The 17,440-nt window shown below is 44.1% G+C and overlaps 2 protein-coding genes across 3 annotated transcripts in view; both read left to right on the top strand.

The window, feature by feature from the left end:
• The window catches only part of maml1 (mastermind-like transcriptional coactivator 1), a 30,271-nt gene extending 22,130 nt beyond the window's left edge, over positions 1-8,141 (top strand). For both annotated transcript variants that reach the window (XM_080008060.1, XM_080008059.1), the window contains exons 4-5: positions 1,168-1,297; positions 3,844-8,141. In XM_080008060.1, the coding sequence (XP_079864186.1) occupies positions 1,168-1,297; positions 3,844-4,865 (1,152 nt within the window). In that variant the 3' untranslated portion in view covers positions 4,866-8,141. The remainder of the gene's footprint in view (positions 1-1,167; positions 1,298-3,843) is intronic.
• A 1,787-nt stretch (positions 8,142-9,928) lies between these two features.
• On the top strand, positions 9,929-12,455 carry ltc4s (leukotriene C4 synthase; the record flags this gene model as incomplete). The annotated part of the gene is made up of 6 exons (XM_080008173.1): positions 9,929-9,983; positions 10,518-10,617; positions 10,767-10,837; positions 10,967-11,048; positions 11,992-12,171; positions 12,272-12,455. 5 exons carry the CDS (start codon positions 9,929-9,931, stop codon positions 12,155-12,157), a joined length of 474 nt encoding a protein of 157 aa, XP_079864299.1. The 3' UTR covers positions 12,158-12,171; positions 12,272-12,455.
• Positions 12,456-17,440: the final 4,985 nt, after the last annotated feature.

Below are 17,440 nucleotides of genomic sequence, written 5' to 3'. Positions count from 1 at the left end.
ATCCTATTATTATCACATAGGTCTTCTGCAACTACCTGTTCAGAAGAGCTATCTAGCTTTTGATATTGAACATAAATTTGTGTTCAGCTCTCCTAGTTGATATTCAGTTTATTGCAGCATCTCTAACATTGGCTCAAATTCCCGTTAAATTTGGATGGAAACATGTGGTTGGATTTTACTCAATGATTGTGGTGTGCTCAGACTATTGCGATCTGGTGGTTATGCAGTAACTGTGACAGCTTTTACTCAAGTAACTTCAGCATTTAGTAACATTCAAGATAAAAAAAAAAAAAGTGTCATTTTAATTTGCCTCTATTGGTTAAGCTGTAAGTGTTTATCTAGTTTTGGGTTCAATAGCTTCATCTCAGACCCAAACTGATTGTGGCGCTTGTAAAACCATAATTGTCAGTAAACTCTATGGTGTTAGACAGGGCGGCCCCTCGCATTAAAGGTATAGATCTTAATTTAATGAGTATGTATGTACAGATGCATTATGTTTTTGGGTGCTGCATCTCTGATGCCATAGCAATTTTGAGGTTATATTATATGCCAAACAAGTGTTGCTACCAAATCAGAGATGGGATAACCGGTCACGTGACCTGTCCTCAGTCCAAACTGTTTGAAACAATAAGGAAGGTTTGTAAAGTACTGTCAGGACCGCAAAGCAATCCCTTATCTAAAGATTCTGTAAAGAATATACATACAGTACTTACGTTGGCAGTACAGTTGGGAACTGGCTTTAACAGTGATAGTAGAAAAGTGGAGGCCAAGATAACAGTGAATCCAGCAGTAAATGTTATTTAATCCTCAGCTTCAAAGTTGGTGTGTCAGTAACCCATGGCCCATTTTTTCATACGTAGCAAATTGTCCCCTTTAAAGTTCCCTGTGTATGACCTTCCTGGCCTCTAACCTGTCAATGTTATTCATCGCTCCCCATCTTAATTCTGTTCACCCTCTGGGAGTTTTTGTCTTCCACACTAGAGGGAGCTGCTTCCTCACATGTTTGAAATGATTGGAACTGAAGTGTTGAACTGCATCATCACGTTAAGCTGGACTCACTTTGAAGTTAGGATAAGAAAAAAAAAAAAACTTACGTCTTTTTTTTTCTTACTCCTTGACCCTTCCACCTCTCTATCTGTCCGCCTTCCATTCTAACCTTCTAATCAGGAGAAACAGCGCCAGCAGCAGGACCAACAGCTCCAGAGACATTTGACGCGGCCCCCTCCTCAGTACCAGGACCAGACGGGCCAGACAGCCGGTCAGAACCCCTTCCAGCAGCAGGTCAACCAGTTCACAGGTAATACGGATCTTCCACATTTTACATCCTGAGAATCCTGAAGTGAAGGTATGAGGCGATGCCAAGTACCAATCTTATTATAGCAGATATAACAATGACATTAGACTTTTGTAGCAGACATTTTACATGATTCTGAGTGTCAAAGGGGACAAAATTATGCCACCTTTCTTTAACTGACATATTCTTCCCAGCAACCTATTGTAGCCTGGTGTCAGACTTCCCGATCCTGTCGCTGGTTTTGGCATCACTGCCTGGCTGGTCAGAAATAAGAGCACCGATGGTGCGGGTGACCTCTGTATAATCTTCTCCTTCCTTTGTATCTGGAAATATTCCTCGCCAACGAACATAAAAACCCTTTCTTATCCTAAGTCCCAACCCATAACCAAACACCGCCGGCCATAAACAAACCCAGACTCACCGTTCTGGTTAGGGAGGAGGGTGGGCGCTGAAAGAAAGTAAAGACTGTTGAGGTCAGGGAGCGGGCGGCCTTACCACTGGTTTATGGACCTGCTTGTCCTGACGTCTGGGACAAGCAGTTTATTGTTGGTAGGTAGTTTTAATAATCAGACCACATTAAAATTTGTACATATAGCTTATTTGACTGGCAAACTAGAGAGATGTCTCTCTCTGCGAACATCTATCTGAGCCGGTTTTGTTCTTTGAAACTTCAAAGTTCCAGGAACAATATCTTTGACATTACGATAATATATACATATGCTTGTGTATCTCCATCAGTCACCTGCTGACACTGTGGTCTCGTGCTGGTAGAAATTATCCAATAGACCATGTAACGTGACACCGTTGTATTGCGCTCCTGTTTCATGTTTTATTTTTGGTGTCTAAATAAAACTGTAAATACCGTATTTCCTCAAATATCAATTGGTAGTCAAATAAAAACAGGCCCTCTTATCAATTCTGGGGGAGTGGTCTACACGAACATATAAAAGCATGCCTCAAATACAGACTGGGGGAAAACTGATCGGAGCTGCGGTGCTGTTCTGGTGCGGAGCTCGGCTCCCAAAACAAATAATAACAATGTGTTTTTATTGTAGATGTATTTAATTTACTCTGTTTCCTACTGCTGCATCGCAGATCACTCCTTGGGACAAATGCCCTGCTCTGAGGGCTCTCGCTCTCTAGCGGTCCAAGTGGGAAGTGGTGTGTTCACGGCAAACTCAGAAAACTGTAATTCAGCCGTCTGCTACCACCGAGACTTTGAGGGTAGCTACTAGCTCTTCTTCACCGTACATCTGGTTGCATGGCACCCACACAGAAGTTTGATTTAAAATTCATACCTAAATATGATCAATTATACTGATTAAACAGAGGGAATTAGATATAAAAGCCTGCCTCTAAAGCCCCTTTCCCACATGGAATCCATAACATTGCTGGATAAAAAATATCCAGAAAGGCAGTAAGGTAGTCATTCACACAAAGCCTCCTTTACGGAAAAGTTTTGTATAGAGTCTGTTCCCACTTGACTGTTCAGGATACATTACGTCATGCTCGTGAGAGGTGTCTAATATCACATGAGACGAGGCAATAGAATTGTTTTTTAGACCAGCGTTTGGCACCTTGTCTCCCTGCCCCGCGGACTCTTCCCTCCACTGACTGGAGGGGACAGATGCAATAACTCTAACCAAAAGTTATTAGATCAGTTTGATCATTTTCAACCTGTCCTACACTCTCTGCCTCCTGAGAATGAACGTTCTCCACCCGCCTGCTCCCTCCCCAGCTCTGTGCTGCAGTGCGACCTTGGCGAAGCGCTTGTGCCCAATGTCTCCGCTCGGTTGTACAGCACCCTTAACGATTAAAGACACGTTTATTATCTGAGTTACATTTTTAAGAAGAAAAATAATTAAATTTAAGAATATAAAGACCTGTCTCCATAGAGACTGGATGTGTTTTAGTTTCTCGTCTTTGCAGCCAAGCTCTGTGGTTCAGATCTGACTTGGCATTTTTCCAAATGTTTTTTATTCTTCCCAAAAACAAATCATCTTTTAAATATTTGTACAAAATACATATATGTAAAAACCTACTATTTGTGCTTTATTTAGATTCGGGCTCCACCCCTCCTTTACGGAAATGTTACTGTTTACATTTCCACATACTTCCATCCACAGCCGTCCCGGCAATTTGCCGGAAATTATACTCCTTCAAGAGTGGTTCAATTTTATGGAACGACTTTTAGGGAATATCGAGACTGGCTCCCTTTCCTCCCTTTCCCCAATACAGAACATTGCCGTTAGATTTTCAGCTTTCAGAGCAAGTGGGAAAGGGGCTCAATATAAGCCTGCCTCCAGTAAAGACCTGGTACCCTCTGCAGTTGAGGTAAACAAAGGCCTCGGTCACTATTTGAGGAAATACGGTAAATCAATTACCAAATGTGATTATCAATCCATGTCTAAAATAAAGATAGATAACGGTGGGATGCTAAATGATGACATTTATTGAAGCAAGTCGCCAGTAGTACGCTTCCTGTGCTGATCTACCATGCAGCCCCAATACTTTGTTTATTACCATACCATGTCCTTTTTCTTTCCCAGCTTCATCTCAGGCAATGGGCAGTGTCACCACCATGGGAGCCCCCCCCCCTGGGCCGCAGCGCATGTTCCCACAGAACCAGGGCATGATGGGAATGAACATGGTTCAGGGAAGTGGGCCGTCCGGCGGTGTAGCTCCAGCAGCCGGCGCCAGCCAGGCCGATCTGAACCTTCCTTCTTGTGGGGGGGCACTGGATGTCCAGCAGGTCCTGTACAACAACATTAACATGCACCCGTCCCACACCAGCCACCCCTCACAGCAGGGGGGCGTCCAGAGACAGCCGCTCGGCCCCATGAGCGCCACCTACAGGCACAGCTTGCTGGCCCAGCAGCACCTGAAGGGCCAGCCCAATGCAGCCCTGCTCAAGCAGCAGCAATTGGCTCCCCGGTTGCCTGGCAACCTGACGAACACTATGGGTGTCAACATGCCAACTGCCCACCCCGGGGGGCTGCAGAGCACCCAGAGCCAGGCCTGGCAGCAGCATCAGGGCTTGCAGCCTCCCTCCAGTAACGGTGGAATGCCCCCTGCCTTCCCCAATCCCCCTAATCCTTTCCAAATGCAGCAGCCCCGCATGCCCAAGATGGCACCAGGCGCAGCGCCATTCGGCACCAACCCTGGCGGCCGTCCTCTGGGTGGGATGAACCCGGGGCAGCAGATGATGCAGGCCAACATGGCCAATCCCCAGACCCTGGGTCAGACATTGGCCAACCAGCAGCAGACGCAGCAACAGCAGGCTGTCCAGAACCAGGCCATGATTCCAGACCTGGGGGGGTTCGGTGGGCAGTCTCAGGGCAATGGACGCCAAACGCTGCAGTGTAACCAAGTTTACCAAGTCAGTCGAACTGTCAGTCAACAGCAACAACAGCAGCAGCAACAGCTGTCGTTTGGCTATGGCGCGGCATCGGGAAGCGGTGGACTACCCAGCTTCCCCGGGGAGAGCGACTTGGTGGACTCTCTGCTAAAGGGCCAGAGCACCCAGGAGTGGATGGACGATCTGGACGAGCTGCTGGCCAGCCACCACTGAGCAGCTCGGCCAGGGACAAAGTGGTACAGCTCTGTGATGTGAATGAGGATTTGAGGGAGTTCTGCAATGTCAGATTTTTGAAGGGCTTTTCGCCAGGCTTAATCCAGGCACTGTGCAGATGTGTGGCTACAGGGCCCCGACGCCCCTGATGTAACTGAGACTTTTATCCGTTGACCCACCGGACAAAATTGGTCGGTAAAATAGCGTGAGGTGAATCAACCACTGTCCCCTGTTACCCCCGGGGAGTAATACAGTTCTTTATCTGTCAAGAAAGTTATTGAGAAACCTCAAGACAACAGCAAATCCATTGCAATGCAATGAAGCAATAGAAATTTAAAAAAAAAGGGCGGTTGGAAGATGAGGTGCCGTTTAGGTTCCAGAAATTAACCAAAAGATGATGATGCTGTTTAAATTCCCTGAGAACTGGTGTGTGAAACCAGTGTGCATCTCCTAAACGGTGAGATTCCACTAAATAGAGTCCTTGTTAAAGGAAACCGGAGTGATTTGCATCATAATCCTACAAATCTATTGAATAATACATTTTTAACTTCAACCGGTTCTCGTGTACCGAGGCATTTGTGCTTGCCGAATAATGTCGCAGAATCTATTATCTCAATACTGGATACATTTAAAAAGGTTCCGATGCTAATCACTTGGGTTGACTCCAAATGTTAGAAAAATAAGGTTTATGTAAAAAAGTAACTGATTCCTGCAGGGAAAACCTTTTACGGTCTCCTTTAGGGGGACTGATGTTCAGCCTTGCTTCTAGGGCCTCGGTGTCCTGTCAAAGGGTGCTGTAGTGGTTTTCTGCCACCATGCTACCCATGAGCAAGGCACTGCCATCCTAGCGGTTAATCCAGCCCCATGTTGGAGAGACTTGGTTAAAAGCGAAACAGTTTATAATAGAATAGACTGTTCCCAGAGTGGAGGCTTTGTGATGACACAGGAACTAGAATAAGACTACTGAAATAACAGCTCTGTCCCAGACCCCACGCACACTGCGTTTCAGTGCCACCTAGCGCTGGGAGGCTGGAAGGTGCACAGCTGTGTTGATGTCCTCGTATTTGTTATGAGAAAATTAGTTGTCAGTCCATTGGCTTTAGAAGAAGGCAATTGTGTATTTCTACACAGACGTGAAGAGTGCCACTTACCAAAATGTTTTTATTTTAATTTTTTCCTTCAATGACAACTTTTTTTATTACGATAGTTTGAATAGTCTTGTGCTCTTATAATGCAAGCAAAGCTGACGACACACACACACACACACACACACACTCCCTTTTTAAGGCCCTGGTCACGCTGCCGCAGACCTGTTTTTGACTTCGAAGGACAAAGGTCAACACGGCAAAAGCCGCTTTGCCATTGGTCAACTCTAGCATTATCTTAGGTTTAGCTTCATCAAAGTTGAACTCGATGCAAAACACTTACACATTTCACTACTGGAAGAATTATGTTGCGATTGCAATGAATTTATTAATATGCATTGATTTTTAGCGTAAACAAAACACGGTGTGATCCTAAGCCCCCCTCCCCAGCCTGCTTAGTTTGGTTTTGTTGCCCTAAATGCAAATTATGTTGCACAGTTTACCAGTTATGCTTCAGTAGCTTCCTGTACTGATACAAAGATACAGACATACAATGGTGCCATTGTAATGTAGTCTGCGGGCGGTTGCAGCTCATGTTCAGCTGTGAACTAAAATGGTTTCCTTTTAAAGCTGCATTTGTTTGTTTCAGTGTTTGACTTTTATTTATTTTTTTTCCAAATTGTTTTTATTGGGTTTACTTTTTTCAAAACTCCAAATGAATCTTGGCCACACTGATAGTGCAGTCGTTCTGTAAGAAAGTAAAAAATGTTAACTCCAGAATGCATAGGATGTGTAAAAGAAATGACCTGGATGATTGTTTTCTTGCTTTATTTTTCAAACCGCAATATTTTAAATCCATCAAATTCGTGACGTTTTTGATTATTTGAACTCATCGTTTCTCATTTAGCTTAATTAAATATTAATTAATGAAATAATATTTGCAACTTAAAAACAAAACTTGTAAGCTGGGTCATTTCTCACACAGCTTATGCATTCTCCAGATGAAGCTGCAGTAAGTTAACAAAAGCTGAAACAAATCTTCACTGATAGTACTGTAATTCTGATAAAGAAGATCTTGTGTGGCCAGGGCTTTCAACCAATCACAAGCTCTGGAGCAGGAGGGGCGGGGCTCATGATGTTGTCAATCACTGGTGTGCACGTCGGCTCTTTCTTGCAAGAGCCTTTACGTTTTGTTTTTTTCTACCAAAGCTCCCATCATGGCGGGACGGCTCCGGTCAAAGCCACGCTTGGTCAATTTGAGGGTGAACAACACATAGAGGAAGTAAAACAGTTTTGTCAAACAAAATACCCCCGATGGGTCTCAACGATCAGATCAAGGTGATCGTTGCATCAATGCACCCGCACGGTTGAAATGGTCCTTATTCCTGAGAATCCAATCACGTGGATTCATTTTGTCGTCAGAGTGGTGAACCGAGATTCAGTCCAGTAAGCGCACCAGAAAATGAAAAACTCGTCACGCTAACCGTGTTCTGCCGAACCCCTTAATGTCACCTTGCTCTGATCCGTTTTTGGCAATTCTTGTGGTAAGAGTATCGCATTACTATGCAAGTAAGAATATCCTTTAGCATTGTAAACCGGTCCTCACTGGGGTGGTGTGTACAGGAATCTGAATTCTCTACTGCTGAGCCCAGTGGTGAGCTGTTCCTTCCTGAGCGTCAGAGTAGGGACTGGATCTGTGGGACACTACGGGTGCCGTGCAGGGACACACTTCTCTTCGACCCACTGAAAGAGTTTCTCACTTCCTGTTCCCAAGTGAGAAACCAGCTCAATCGGCCTGCTGTACCGCCTGTGGAGGTGGCTCACAAACGAGGAGCGTATGCATATATATATTTTTAATTATTATTTTGAAGATCTTTAGTATATTTTAAATAATGCATTAATGCTTAAATACGGCGTGGGGCTGGTTTCATATTTTCTTCCAAATCCATAGCTGCCAATCTCCTGCCCTGTCTGCGTTTACCAGGTAGGCTGTTCTGGTGAAACGCTTGTGAATGGGGATCTGTGTAAATGTCTCTAAATCTATTTTTTTGTATGTATGCCTTTCCTAATGTTCTGGAGAAGATAGATGTTATTTTTATATATTGTGGCGGAGTTTTGTAAGTATTTTATACTTTTGATATGGTTCTCTGTAAGACAAGAGTATTATGTAAATATAGTTTATAGAAACTGGCTTGGTCTCGTGTGTGTGTGTGTGTGTGTGTGTGTGTGTGTGCGTGCGCGCGCGCTATTGCACATTGGCGTGTCTGTTTATATGCATGTTTTTTGTGAATAAGACATTCTGGACATCTCTTCTCGTACTTTCAAGACCAACATACCATCATGCGGAGGTCCTCTTTTTATTCTTTACGTCTGGTGAAAGGAAAGTGCCTGCAGCACATTTCAAACAAAGGTTATTCATAGTGCTCTACATAAGACCTAAAGGCATTTAGTCAAAGCAAATGCACTAAATATCAAATATGTTAAATTGGTTGTTATTTGTAGGTTGTAAATTTTAATCAGGATCGGCATGAGCACCCATCGGTGGAAGAAAGTTCCTTTGTTGTATTATAGCCTCGATTATATCAGGACACTGGATACGACAAATACTTTTCTCTTTTCATACTTTAAAACCCTCTGAGGTCGACAATCGCGCCTGGTTTATAAATAGCACACCCCCGCAGCAAAAAAAAAAAAAAAAAAAAGCCACAAAGCTTAGAATCGCGACTTTCCGACTCTCCGTTTCAGAATAATATAATTTAATTTAGGTTCGATTTGCCATTAGGTTAGACCTTGCATTTGTTCTCTCTACCTGTCCTTCTAAACCAACACCTATTTATCATGCCAATATGCGGCTCCTGAATCCACATCCTTTCGATTTAGCGTTGATGCTGCTTTGCTTAATGACGTGCGTCCCGCTGTGATGCGGTCGCGACCCCGCGCCAGTGTGACGTGTGGACGGATTCCATAAATCCTTACGTCCTGATACTGAGGAAGAAAGACAGCATTTTGAATCGAGAATTGACCCAGCTGAGGACCCAATACCGGACGATGAGTAAGTAAGTTCAAATTTTCATTTGCCTTGAACGTGATTGTTGGTTCTAGCGGTATTCTTCTCACTTAAAACCATTTTTTGCAGTTTTCGTATATAGTTTGTGTGATGTTTTCAATAAATCTTTCAGAACTAAAAACATTTCTTGCATTGCCCCACTCCCACTAGCCTACAGCCTCGTTCCTTTATCTGGGAGTCTAACAGAGAGAGGGCCCCGCCTGCTGCAGATCCACACCACAAATTTTCAGGTCGTTTCACACGCAACAACTGAAATAAAGTTGTGAGCAGTTGTGATAAAACCTTGTTTTTACCTGTTTAGACATCAGATTTGATCAACTATTTTGACTTCATTATATACCCAAGACCTTGAACAACTTTTGTATTGAAAAAACAGTTTTTCACTATGTTCTAGTGTGTGCTATGAAAACATTTCTGGCGGCAACAGAAAATACAAAAACATACTCTTTATATCTTGTGTGTTTAAGAGCTATCTAAAAGCCGCATATTGATACTGACCAAACTATGTAGCTGTGATTTTCCTTCATATAGATATATCAACCACTCTGGAGTTAGTGTGTTCAGTCGATTATATTTAGATAAATATCAGACCGCACCAAAATCACAACGCTTCTCTGGATTCAGCAGGGACTCCAGAGGGTAAAGAACATTCAAGAGATTCAAATTCTGAAAATTGAGTTGGATAGAAATGTCAACGTGGTACTTTGGGTCTAGTTCAGATCAAGAGCAACACGCTCCAGAAGCAACCATATCCGGCGAGTGTGGCGTAACGCCCAGAACCACATGTAGTCTTTTTACCTGATACAAACCACTCCCCCACCCAGTGACTGTCGACGAGGAGGTGGAGTGTGTGTGCTCGGAAACCATAGATTATAAATCATTGCAACTGCTCTCTGTCCCACACGGCCCCCATGGAGCAGGCGGCTGACCTGGCGGCGGTGACCATCTTGGCCGTGCTTGAACAGGGTAAGACTTGTCCGGGGGGAGGAAAATGAACTGCTAGTGGATTAGGGACGCATATGGGGATCGGTGCAAAGTATGTAGGTGTGATATCACCGCTGAGTTTTCTGACTTTGACTTTCGAGCGATAATTCCGGACCTGTTGCCTGCCGTGTACCATTCTGGAAGGAGGTGATCCCTGTTTAGCGTCCCTTCAAGGTCCTTTTTTTTTGGGGGGGGGGGCGGGTGAGTTTTTGTTTGCTTATTGTGTGAGGGATTTGCATTTTAAATCTACAGTCAAGCCTCCAGTTTATGTGGGGCTTTTAAAGCCCTCTTATAAATTGCTTCAAAGATATACTTGGCTAGAACTGATATTAAGATATGTTCTTTTTTTTTTAATCAATCCAATTGATGTTCAAATTCATTTGTAATGTGTAAAGCCATAGCAAATGTGACAAAATGACTTCTCCTTTGTGTGTGTGTGTGTGTGTGTGTGTGTGTGTGTGTGTGTGTGTGTGTGTGTGTGTGTGTGTGTGTGTGTGTGTGTGTGTGTGTGTGTAGCCTACTTCTTTCAGTGGGTGATTTATGCCAGGAGGAAGTACTCGGTGGCTCCACCTTCCACCTCCGGACCGGCAGCGTTTGAGAGGGTTTTCAGAGCCCAGTTAGTCAGATATTTCGTCGCCTACTTTGATTAAACAGAATATCATGCTAACGTACGGTTGGCGATATAACGTTGACTGAAACGCAGGATTATATACACAATGTCTGCGTTTCTATGCATAACCCTTCCAACCCACTCTGTGTGCGTAGAGCCAACTGTTCCGAATACTTCCCCATCTTCATCGCTGTCCTGTGGGTGGCTGGACTCTTCTTCCACCACGGTAGAAGCCTGACATCCACTGATGACAAAACCCCCCCCAAAAAAGCACTTTATATTAGTTATCAGTATGTATTTGATTAAAGTTGTTATTCATCGCTGTGGCACATTGCGTCGTTTGTTTCTTCCTCAGGCCTCTCGTGTTTCTGTGGCCTCCTCTATCTGTACGGACGGTACCGTTACTTCAAGGCGTACACCCAGACTCCATTGGGACGGTACGACCACCTACCAGCTCACCTATCCACCCACTTACCTACCCACTTGCCCACCCACTTATCCAGCTACTTATCCACCCACTTACCTACCCATCTACCTGCTTACCCACCCACTTACCTACCCATCTACCTGCTTACCCACCAACTTACCTACCCACCTACCTGCTTACCCACCCACTTACCTACCCACCTACCTGCTTACCCACCTCCTTATCCACCCACTTACCTACCCACCTACCTGCTTACCCACCCACTTACCCAGCTACTTATCCAAGCACTTACCTACCCATCTACCTGCTTACCCACCCACCCACCCACCTACCTGCTTAGCCACCTCCTTATCCACCCACTTACCCACCCACCTACCTGCTTACCCACCCACTTACCCACCCACCTACCTGCTTACCCACCCACTTACCTACCCACCTACCTGCTTACCCACCCACCTACCTGCTTACCCACCTCCTTATCCACCCACTTACCTACCTGTTTACCCACCCACGTACCCAGCTACTTACCCACCCACTTACCCACCCACCTACCTGCTTACCCACCCACTTACCTACCCACCTACCTGCTTACCCATCCACCCACCTAACTGCTTACCCACCTACTTATCCACCCACTTACCTACCCACCTACCTGTTTACCCACCCACGTACCCAGCTACTTATCCAAGCACTTACCTACCCATCTACCTGCTTACTCACCTACTTATCCACCCACTTACCTGCCCACCTACATGCCCACTTACCTACTTACCCAACTTCTTACCCCCCCCCCCTTGCTTACTTACCTACTTATGTACCTACTTGCTTACTGTACTTATCGACCTACTTACCCACCTACTTACTTACGTATCAACCTGCCTGCTTACCCACCCACCTACCTACCTGTGAACTCACTTACCTACCCACCTGACATTCTGTCTTTCTCTCCACAGTTTAGCTCCTCTCTACTTCAGTGCTGTTTTTCTTTGGGCTCTAATCGGCCTCTCGCTGCTGGGCGTCCTGTGCTGTCTGGTTCGCTCTCACCTGGGCATAGACCTGGCTGTGCTGGTGGCCTCCTATCTGAGAGCGGACCCGATGGAGCCCAACAACGAGCTCTGAGCGGGAGGGTTGAGGTGAGGATGACCATTCCCAGGTCAAAGTATTTTGTCAGCGATGTCCATCCCCCAATATATTCTTGTTCACCCCCCTCCCTCCCCCTTCTGTGTCTGATAGAATCCCAAGAGAAGTATCGTCTGTTACAATACAGGAACGGGAAAAACAACTCGTCAAACTGCCTTGACAGCGCTCATGATGTTATTATTCACACATTCCTCTGTTTTCCACAGAGGTAAGTCACAGAAGTCGTGAAATGTGCCGCTTTATGCGCTGGCTTTGAATGTGTTTAAATAAAAAACAACCTGTTTGGCTGGCTGTTGCATTCTGTTATTGATGAAGAAAAATATGCTTTTTGTCTTGTTTTGAATTTGTCATTGACAGAGAAACCTTTATGTGAACCTACGTCATGATACATCACATCATTTACCAGACGCTTTTGTCCAAAGTTTAAAATTGTCAGACTGATTTCTCTTGGAAAACAATTTTAAAATGACTATTAGATACATGTAATTTATATTTAATTTATTTAAATATATATAACCGTTGAAGAAGCCAGTGGACTTGTAGTGAATGTCAAAGCTAATGCACAGTATAAATCTCTAACATTAAATGCACTGCTCTGGAACCCTTTTTATATATGAAATTAAATGTATATGCATGATACCGGTGTCCCTATATGTATCTATGTGAAGCTTTGCTCAGTTTTCTAGGCTGGGAAACAATAAATTATTATTATTATTATTATTAGCTATTTATAATCCTATTTTGATCCCTTGATGCCTATTGATATTGTTCCGGGAAAGTTCTCTGAATTTTTCAAAATCTAAAACTATTTGAAACAGAACGGCAGAACCTAACCACACGGTGACGTCTCATTAGAACCGGTATGTCACAAACACCTCGTGGTGGAAGTTTCATCCAAATCGATCCACAAATGGTGCAGAAATGAGTGGAAAAAACGACCAAATGTGATCGATAGCATAGACGCGGTGCAATGCATTTCACGGCAAAATATGTGCAAAGGCATCTGGAACACAAGGACAGAAGCTACCAACAGGGTTGAGGTGTCGTTTTAGCCAGTATGTCACAAGCATCTCGTGGTTTAAGTTTGATCTAAATCGATCCGCATACACAGGAGATATTAGTGAATAACTGAACAACTTTGACACCAAATATTCAGCTAGTCCTGCTTGACCGACACGTCACTGTTCATGAACAAAATGAACGAGATGAGATTCACAGTAAGATGCTTCATGACATCATCATACTATTTGCTATAAATGTACAGATTCTGATTCAGAATCTAGATTAAGACCGTGTCCAGTTTGTGGTTGTAGACTCGGTCGCTCTGTAGTGGTTAGAGATTACAAACTCTCGGTTGAAGTGTATATTTATGTACCTTCTTAACTGGAAGATGTCTGGATCTGTTCGATTGATATTTTATCTCTTTGGTCCCCATTACTTTGCTGGATACATGAAAAATACGAAAAATTGTAGTCCACAAAAACTAGTGACCCCATCGAGTCCACTGAAATGTGTAACTGAATGATGGGTTCAAGATCCAGCGAGCCGTCATATGGTAATCACTCACAGGAATACCACAAACCTTTTGGTAGTTCATGGAAACCAACTTTCTGTAAATGTAATCCAAGGAGAGAAGTCCCCACTCAAGTGAGGTAAGTTTGATTACTATCATAAATCTCTTTAAATGCGTAAACTTCTGCGGTGTGGCGATGGTGTGATTTGAGCGACCACACCTGTCCTGGGTCTAGGTAATTGGGGCCCCGGATCAGTGTGGCTGTGCACCTGTTGCTCGTTGATTGGTCTGACAGGCAACAGGTAAAACCCCCATCCCCACGCTCACACAGGCAGGAGCCCTTGTCACACTGGCAGTTCCGCCTGCCACACGCCACCCAAGTGGTGTTTTCAGGGCCCTCCAGCACAGAGACGCAGACCATGGGGTTGCCAACACACCAGTTTATTGTAGAGAGGGGGCTCGGTGGAACCAGCCCTGAGCAGATGGACAGCATGTCATGACAAGGGCTCTCCTGTGTGTGTGTGTGTGTGTGGGGATGGGCTTTTTTACCTGTTACTTGTTAGACCAATCAACGAGCAACAGGTGTAAAGCCACTCTGATCCTAGGCCCCAATTACCTAGACCCAGGACAGGTGTGGCTGCTCAAACCACACCCTCCCCACACCACAACCCACGTAAATATGTCATCATTGACGCACACGAGACCCAACGTCACTGACCATCACTGAGACTGCACATGTACTTACACAGAACAAGGTGAGTGATAACAGTGAAAAGATTTTGTTCAAAGTAAAAAATAAAATACTCTTTTGTTTTTTTAACAAACCTAATGTATAAACATTTTCCTCCACCTGAACATAACAAACTTTAATGAAAAGGCAGAAAGCGTTTGTGATATTGACAAATGCTAATGCCAAATTTATGTCGTACTTCCATTAAATGTTGTCTACATTAAAATACAGACATGTCATCTATTAAACTGAATTTTACAATTGCAGATTAACAGAAAAAAATACAATGAAGTAGTCATTACCACTAACATTTATTATATTTATAAAATAAAATGTTTTTTTTTTGTTATACAAAGTAATTACAAAGTTTGTTATTGTTCCAGATGCAGAAAAATAGTCGAAAATCAAAGACAATAAAGGAGCATTTGTCCTAAAATCCGGTCCTCTGGCACCAACATTAAAGAAAATTAAAGTTTTATGGACTAGTAAATTATGATTACTGTAACACCTACCTAAAACGAATAAACTGGACCCTGTGTATTGCTGCCTGCAGCTATATATTTATCATTAGTTATTAGTATTAGTAGTAGTAATCAGAACGGTGATCAAAATTTAATGAGGTTTGTACGATGCTGGTGTTAGACACCATTATGTCCACAAGAGGGAGCTGGCCACTTGTTTTCAAGAGCAATGTTTTGTATGGATTTCATTTCTTAATCTTGTCTTTAATATTAGAAGAAGAAGAATCTTTAATTGTCACACAGCACACCACACTACAACACATGCACGCACACACACACGCACATGCACATGCTTTGGATGGCGGCCGGTGAAATGGTTCCTCTGCGTTTAACCCATCCTGGCTTGTCCTTCCTCCGGGGCCACAGCCAGGAGCAGTGGGCAGCATTCGTGGACGCGCCCGGGGACCAGGTGACGAGTGTCCATCGCTGGTCAGACGATGATGGGTGCATGTTTTTGGTGGGGGTCCTTACTGACGTGAGGTGGAGCAAACCCCATGTGAACACGGGGAGAACATGCAAACTCCACACAGAAAGGCTCCTATTTGGGAGATAACCCACCGGAGCACGGTGTTAACAGGGTAACCGGCCGATTGCACCAAATCACTTCCTGTTTGATGTCCGACCCCAACTGGCCCACAGCTGTCTGTCTCTCTCTGACACACACACACACACACACACACACACACACACACACACACACACGAACTTTTAGAATTAGAATATTGTAACAATGTGGAATTTTCTATTCGTAAAGAAAAGCCCTTGCTTATAGTCTAACTTAAAATGTAAATAGTTATTTCATTTCGGCTTTGATTTTGGTACCTTTTTTTTCTTTGCACCAAGCTATAAATGGCTAAACACATTTTGAAGTTTTATTTTATTGTTATAATAGAAGTTGTAATTTTAATATTGGCAGACTCAGGGCTTTGCTCCACGCTGCCCCTTGTGGGTAAAGATGGTACCTACCACTTTGAAAAGTGATCATGTGGAGTTATCCATGTTTGTGAGAACTCACTGAACACTGATTGTACTGTTCTGAAGCACTTCTGGTCTGTATCTTTGTAATGCTCGTAAAGACCCATGAGGGGAAATACCTATGGATCCAAGTTGAAAGAAAAAAGGTCTCATTTTCCGAATCCGTTGTTTCGCCAAGGTTTCGATCTTCCTCGGAAGATCGAGCGCAGCAGGGAAATCCAGTCGTCACGGAAACACATTGAAACCTATGAGGGGAATTCCCCACGTGGCCTTGCCCCCAGCCAGGAGCCATCTTGGTGTGATTTCATTGTGACGTCGCAACTCTCCCCCCTATAAAGCTGAGCGTTGGAGTGTTGGGAGTAGCTGCCGTCGGTGTACGCCAAAGAGGAAGGCGCACGTATGGACGGACACACACACACACACACGCACGAGCACGCACGCACACACACACACACACACACGCACAAGCACGCACCCACGCACACACACAGCAGGAATTGTCTGATTTCTCATCTTACAATGATAGCCCCAAAGATTTGGCAGGCTTTTACTTGGTGGAACGTTTTGGCAAGAGGTTTATGCGCCAAAAAATTGCCCAAGAGGTTTCTATGGGAAAACACAATATGGCAGAGTATCAATCCATTAGCAGAAACCAAGTTGTCATTGAAAAACAATTATTTAGCAACTCTTAAAAGGGGATCGCTACACATTATTTGCATTAAAATAGCCCAAACTATCCCCCTTTCAGATGGCGTAGGTGGAACTCCAAATAAGGGCATATGTATATACACGTCACAGTCAGGGGAGGTGGAACTCCAAATAAGGGCATGTACGTCACAACAAGGGGAGGTGGAAATCTAAATAAGGGCATGAAGTGACAACCTGGGGAGGTGGAACTCCAAATAAGGGCATATAAGTCACAACCAGGGGAAGTGAAAACCAAATAAGGGCATATACATCTCAGCCAGGGAAGGTGGAACTCCAAATAAGGGCATATACGTCCCAGCCAGGGGAGGTGGAATTACAAATAAGGGCGTATACGGGGAGGAGGAAAGCCAAATAAGGTCATATACATCTCAGCCAGGGAAGGTGGAACTCCAAATAAGGGCATATACGTCACAGCCAGGGGATGTCATGACACTAGTGTCTGATATAGCTCATATACCTGGAAGCAAATAAACAAGTGTAAATGGACGCCACAAGGTGTGCCGTTGAATGGAATTGAGATTGTCATGCAGCCTCTCGACCCTGATCGCCCTGTTCTCCGATGCAGAGAAGTGTAGGAATTGGTTCTATGTTCCACAGAGCAACTCGGGTGGTATAGTTATGGCTGTTTTAATGCTGAAAATGGGTGGTATTTCCACTTTAATAAACTTCTATAAGGTTCTTCATACTAAATAAAAAGTAATATACACGATAAAAACGAATGGACAGCGGTTATGGCTTCAACACGTAAGTATTCTATTGTTGCTCTTTAAATGTCTGCAACCATTTTGTCGCAGTAGGTCGGTTTGGATTTGGCC

This window comes from Zeus faber (genome assembly GCF_960531495.2).
Source record: "Zeus faber genome assembly, chromosome: 10".
NCBI classification, from domain to species: Eukaryota; Metazoa; Chordata; class Actinopteri; order Zeiformes; family Zeidae; genus Zeus; species Zeus faber.
The sequence above is the reverse complement of the archived record's forward strand: the minus strand, read 5'-3'. Positions and strand labels throughout refer to the sequence as shown.